This window comes from Volvox carteri, assembly GCF_000143455.1.
Source record: "Volvox carteri f. nagariensis unplaced genomic scaffold VOLCAscaffold_31, whole genome shotgun sequence".
NCBI lineage: Eukaryota > Viridiplantae > Chlorophyta > Chlorophyceae > Chlamydomonadales > Volvocaceae > Volvox > Volvox carteri.
In genome coordinates this window covers 1,186,413-1,186,840 of record NW_003307574.1, presented here as the reverse complement: position 1 = coordinate 1,186,840, position 428 = coordinate 1,186,413, and the positions used below count along the sequence as shown (strand labels likewise).

Below are 428 nucleotides of genomic sequence, written 5' to 3'. Positions count from 1 at the left end.
CGCGGCGCAGCCCGCCATCTCCACGCCCGTCGCCGCCCCCCCGTCCGAAGTCACCTCCCTCACCCCCCTCGCCTCCCTCACCCCCCTCGCCTCCCCCCTCGCCACCCTCACCTCCCCCATCGCCACCCTCGCTGCCACCGAACAGCCCGGCCCTTCCTCTGCCGCCGAACCGACCGCCCCCTAACCAACCCCTACTGCCCAGCCATCCGCCTCCACCCAACCATCCACCACCGTCTCAAGTCGTCCCCTTCGATGACGATCCGTATTCTTCTCAAGGAGATGATAATTCGGGAGGTTTAAACCACGACGCAGCCCCGCCGCCTACATTCCCTGATGGTCCTGATGCTCCTGTTGCTCCTATGGATGAGGGCGACGCGTAATACCATCCCGCCTTGCTTTGCAACGTGATTCGCTGCTGCTGCTGCTGC

General features: G+C 65.4%; 1 protein-coding gene across 1 annotated transcript in view; it reads left to right on the top strand.

The window, feature by feature from the left end:
• The window catches only part of VOLCADRAFT_105653 (uncharacterized protein), a gene marked incomplete at both ends in the record, with an annotated part of 3,770 nt that extends 3,586 nt beyond the window's left edge, over nucleotides 1-184 (top strand). The window contains one exon of the mRNA XM_002952701.1: nucleotides 146-184. Coding sequence (XP_002952747.1) covers nucleotides 146-184 — 39 coding nt within the window. The remainder of the gene's footprint in view (nucleotides 1-145) is intronic.
• Nucleotides 185-428: the final 244 nt, after the last annotated feature.